A 5,736-nucleotide genomic window follows, 5' to 3' on the forward strand; every position below is an offset into this window, starting at 1 on the left:
ATCTACCCATTGATCTATCTATCTATCCATTGATCTATCTACCCATTGATCTATCTATCTATCTATTGATCTATCTACCCATTGATCTATCTATCTATCTACACTGTTTCAAATAAATAGCAGTGTTAATGAAAGTGAATAGTGCAAATATTTTAATAGCTTTTATTTCCATATTTCTAATGCATTGTAATCACCACACATTCAATTGTAAATCACAAAGTAGTAAGAGATTTTATCAAGTCTATGTTACTCTTTTACAGAAAGCAAAGAAAAGGGAAATGAATATTTTCAGAAAAAAGCAGAGTCCATATTTTTCTCTTGAAACTCAAACTTATAAACAGAATAAAATGTTTAAACTTAAGTTAAAATGACTGAACTAATATTTAGTTGCATAAGCGTTCTTATTGATAACTACTGCGTATCTGCGTTGCATGGAGTCAACAAACGTCTGGCACCTAGAAACAGGTAGTTATTTCAGCCCAGGGTAAACAAACTATGTTCCTGTGAATTTTTGGGTTTTGCGTCAGAAAGTGCATTTTTAAGAAATATCCAACTGCTTTTATTTCTTGCAAACTGTAACATAAAACAAAGTTCAATAGGTGAAGTGAGACAAACGGAGCAGGTTTCACAGGCAGAACAGAAATGGAATAATAACTCCCTGAACAAAGTGATGTGTTGTCAAAACTCACGTGAGATGAAAAGGTCAAAATGTGAAAAAAGAGGCAGAGAGAAAGAGATTTTCCTATACGTTTTATTTGCTATAAAGACCAAAATAGGTAGATTTCATTATAAAATGTTTCAAATGGGGTAAAAACCTAATAATTAAAAATTTTTTGACAAAAGCTACACAAGATTAAAAGATACCGCTTTAGCCAATTAAAGTTTCTTTCGCTGAACCCAGAGATTTATTTGCACAATAAAAGGAGCTAATATAAGTTAGCCCTTAAGCCCTGGAGATCTTTGAGGAAAAAGAGAGAGAGAGATAAAATTATAATAAAAGAATATATTTATATATATATATATATAATTATTTATATATATTGAGAAAGTGAACTTTGGTAGAAGAAAACTAGAGGACACCTGAGGTAGAAAAGACTGGAATAAAACCGCAATAGACAATCTTCACATAAAAAGTACCACCAAGTGACAAGAAACGGCATCCTTTCATACAGGTCAGTTCAGCCCCCATAAAAAAAAGCCCATGAAATAATAATAACAACAGTGAGCAACAAGCTGGTCGAGATGATCGAACTGAAAAGAAATGACAGAAGATGTGAAAAACTCAAGTAATACTGATTAGATTTTATGAAGCTGACTGAAACAGACACCTTTCCAGTATTTAAAAAGACAAGAGTGCATAACTTTAAAGCTTTTGTAAAGGCATAGAAAAAGAAAAAAAAAAAAAACACCCAAATGCAGGAACAAAATAAGTATTTATGATGAGAAGTGTGGTTTCCCAAAAAAATAAAAAATAAATAAAATAAAAAATTGTCGAGTCGAGTAAAATACATTTAGCTACCAAAATTCATATTTACATCTGAACTCTTCAAGCTTGATCAGCCTGTATTCCACAATTTAGCATTAAATAACTTTACTTTTAAAAATAGTTTTGAAATTGTCACATTTAAAACTCTGAGATTTGCGTGAAGGGAGTCCAAATAAGGTCATCAATATTCTTTTAAAATTTGTCAAAAAGCTTTCAACCTAAACAGCAACAACACTTGAAGAGCTACAGTTCATACACCTGGCACATCTTCAGAACATGCACAATGTTAATTGTTTTTGGGAAAACAATGTTTATGAGCACTAATATCATTAGCTAAATATGATCCCTCCACCGAAATGTTCAACAGCATGAAACGGAGTAAATAACACATGAGGAAATACTCAGGTACAGGTGCTGAATACTCCTTTAGGAAGCTTAATCATTTACAAAACGCCTGTTGCCTGGATTTTCGTGAATGTGAACAGAACAGCACCAAAAACATGGCTGAGCAATTAACAGCTGAATCATGAGTCAAATCACAACATTAAAACTGAAATGTTGGAGATCAGAAATGATGTTCCAGTGAGACTTTCCAACAAGTAAAATCAGAGTTACAGACACACATCACAGTCTAAAATTGGGTGATAGCTTTGAAAAGGTTCCCGATTGCACCCAAACAAGTAAAAGCAGACATCTATACATATGATCTCCATTCAGAAATTAAATGAAAAGCGAACCATACCGGCATCACAAGCATTCACATTCAGCGGTGTGCTAGTTCAACTAGCAAAGATTTGTCTTTCACCAAAACACATTCGTGGTGTAAAACAAATCATGAGGCCCGACACAAAAAGTGTTCAAATGTGAGGAGATTTAACAGATGAACTGACCTCGGCCTCGACGACCCGATTCAAAAGGGAAGCAGAGATCTGAACTTAAAAACAGACATGGCACTTTCATACAGACACTCACATGTGCTAGCGGGTTTTTGCATCAGATATTGAGGCTACAGCATTTAGGGCCCTCTTCAGTGACTGTGGCAAGAGAAAGACAGAAGAGCATGACAGCAGGATGAGCTTCAGTAGTCTGAGGGCCCGCTCTACCAGCTGTGGCGGAAGACGGGATGCTTCAGCAGCTCTCTGGAGGGCGGCCGGTCGGAGGGCTGGAGCTCCAGGCAGCGCAGGGTGACGTCCCGCAGGCCTGGAGACAGGTGGGGCGGGATCGTGGGCGCTGTGGTAGCGCTGGCGATCTGGGAGAGGAGAGTTGGGACAGTAGAGTGGATTAGTTTGCTGCCAGATGGACCAAACAACACATTTAAAGTGAGACAGGAGTTCAAATATACACACACAAATCTATACATGTCAGTGCTGGGAAAAATGCGGTAACACTTTATTTTAAGGTGTCCTTGTTACACGTTAATTATGCATAATTATATGCCAGTAACCCTAAGCTAAACCCTAATGCTACACTCTAAAAAATGCTGGGTTATTTTTTTTAACCCAGATGCTGGGTTCAGCTTGTTGGGTCATTTTATTGGGTTGTTTTTAATATATTTTTACACAGGTGCTGGGTAGTTTTTCTATGTTCTAAAAAATGCTGGGTTATTTTTTAAACCCAAATGTTGGGTTCAGCTTGTTGGGTCATTTTATTAAGTTGTTTTTAATATTTGTTTACCCAGGTGCTGGGTAATTTTTCTACATTCTAAAAATGCTGTTTTTTGTTTTTATCCAAATGCTGGGTTTAGCCCGTTGGGTCATTTTATTGGATTGTTTTTAATATTTGTTTACCCAGGTGCTGGGTAATTTTTCTGTGTTCTAAAAAATGCTGGGTTATTTTTAACCCAAATTCTGGGTTCAGCCCGTTGGGTCATTTTATTTTTATATATATTTTTTAATATATATTTTTACCCAGGTGCTGGGTAGTTTTTCCTGCGTTCTAAAAATGCTGGGTTATTTTTTTTAACCCAAATGCTGGGTTTAGCCCATTGGGTCATTTTATTGAGTTGTTTTTAATATTTGTTTACCCAGGTGCTGGGTAGTTTTTCTGCGTTCTAAAAAATGCTGGGTTATTTTTTTTAACCCAAATTCTGGATTCAGCCCATTGGGTCATTTTATTGGGTTGTTTTTAAAATATTTTTACCCAGGTGCTGGGTAGTTTTTCCTGCGTTCTAAAAATGCTGGGTTATTTTCTTTTAACCCAAATGCTGGGTTCAGCCCGTTGGGTCATTTTATTGAGTTGTTTTTAATATTTGTTTACCCAGGTGCTGGGTAGTTTTTCTGCATTCTAAAAATGCTGTTTTTTTTTTTACCCAAATGCTGGGGTTCAGCTTATTGGGTCATTTTATTAGGTTGTTTTTAATCTTTGTTTACCCAGGTGCTGGGCAATTTTTCTACATTCTAAAAAAATGCTGGGTTATTTTTTTAACCCAAATGCTAGGTTCAGCTTGTTGGGTCATTTTATTGGGTTGTTTTTAATATTTTTTTTTTTCCCCCAGGTGCTGGGTAGTTTTTCTGCGTTCTAAAAAATGCTGGGTTATTTTTTTAACCCAAATGCTGGGTTCAGCCCGCTGGGTCATTTTATTGGGTTGGTTTTAATAGTTTTTTTTTTACCCAGGTGCTGGGTAGTTTTTCTACGTTCTAAAAAAATTCAGTTTTTTTTTTTAACCTAAATGCTGGGTTCAGCCCATTGGGTCATTGTATTGGGTTGTTTTTAATATTTTTACCCAGGTGCTGGGTAGTTTTCTACGTTCTAAAAAATGCTGGGTTATTTTTTCTAACCCAAATGCTGGGTTCAGCTTGTTGGGTCATTTTATTGCGTTGTTTTTAATATATTTTTTTTACCCAGGTGCTGGGTAGTTTTTCTGCGTTCTAAAAAATGCTGGGTTCTTTTTTTAACCCAAATGCTGGGTTCCACCTGTTAGGTCATTTTATTGGGTTATTTTAATGCTGGGTTATTGTTTTCTACCTAACCGCTAGGTTGAACTTGAGCTTGTCTCCGGTGAAACTTATCAACAATGCAGCTGCTGATCGAGCACCCAATGGGATGTATCTCGATCGAGCACAGGCTTTTTAAGTCCACAGGAGAGAGTGCTCAGCTTCGCCGCCGCCGATTTTGTGCACTCTTTCGGGGAAATAAAGGTTTGTATATATTTTATTTCATTTATAAAGTCTTTAATGTGGTGTAAATTATATTATTTTACGCAACGCAACATAAGAACGAGATGTCAGTCATTTACCCAAATGCTGGGGTTCAGCTTATTGGGTCATTTTATTAGGTTGTTTTTAATCTTTGTTTACCCAGGTGCTGGGCAATTTTTCTACATTCTAAAAAAATGCTGGGTTATTTTTTTAACCCAAATGCTAGGTTCAGCTTGTTGGGTCATTTTATTGGGTTGTTTTTAATATTTTTTTTTTACCCAGGTGCTGGGTAGTTTTTCTGCGTTCTAAAAAATGCTGGGTTCAGCTTGTTGGTAATTTTTCTGCGTTCTAAAAAATGCTGGGTTCAGCTTGTTGGGTCATTTTATTGGGTTGTTTTTAATAAAAAAAATAATTTACCCAGGTGCTGGGTAGTTTTTCCTATGTTCTAAAAAATGCTGGGTTATTTTTTTTTTTAACCCAAATGCTGGGTTCAGCTTGTTGGTTCATTTTATTGGGTTGTTTTTAATATTTTTACCCAGGTGCTGGGTCATTTTATTTTAACCCAAATGCTGGGTTCAACTTGTTGGGTCATTTCATTGGGTTGTTTTTAATATTTTTACACAGGTGCAGGGTTAGTTTATTTTAACCCAAATGCTGGGTTCAACTTGTTGGGTCATTTTATTGGGTTGTTTTTAATATTTTTACACAGGTGCAGGGGTAGTTTATTTTAACCCAAATGCTGGTTTCAACTTGTTGGGTCATTTTATTGGGTTGTTTTTAATATTTTTACACAGGTGCTGGGTTAGTTTATTTTAACCCAAATGCTGGGTTCAACTTGTTGGGTAATTTCATTGGGTTGTTTTTAATATTTTTACACAGGTGCAGGGTTAGTTTATTTTAACCCAAATGCTGGGTTCAACTTGTTGGGTCATTTTATTGGGTTGTTTTTAATATTTTTACACAGGTGCAGGGGTAGTTTATTTTAACCCAAATGCTGGTTTCAACTTGTTGGGTCATTTTATTGGGTTGTTTTTAATATTTTTACACAGGTGCTGGGTTAGTTTATTTTAAAATAAACTAACCCAGCACCTGTGTAAAAATATTAAAAACAAC

The 5,736-nt window shown here is 35.8% G+C and overlaps 1 protein-coding gene across 1 annotated transcript in view; it reads right to left on the reverse strand.

The window, feature by feature from the left end:
- Positions 1–1,062: 1,062 nt before the first annotated feature.
- The window catches only part of LOC107702559 (mitogen-activated protein kinase kinase kinase 1-like), a 37,787-nt gene continuing 33,113 nt past the window's right edge, over positions 1,063–5,736 (reverse strand). The window contains exon 18 of the mRNA XM_016504916.1: positions 1,063–2,735. Coding sequence (XP_016360402.1) covers positions 2,586–2,735 — 150 coding nt within the window. The 3' untranslated portion in view covers positions 1,063–2,585. The remainder of the gene's footprint in view (positions 2,736–5,736) is intronic.

The sequence above is a fragment of the Sinocyclocheilus anshuiensis genome, unplaced genomic scaffold (assembly GCF_001515605.1).
Source record: "Sinocyclocheilus anshuiensis isolate Anshui unplaced genomic scaffold, SAMN03320099.WGS_v1.1 scaffold210, whole genome shotgun sequence".
Classification (NCBI taxonomy): Eukaryota; Metazoa; Chordata; class Actinopteri; order Cypriniformes; family Cyprinidae; genus Sinocyclocheilus; species Sinocyclocheilus anshuiensis.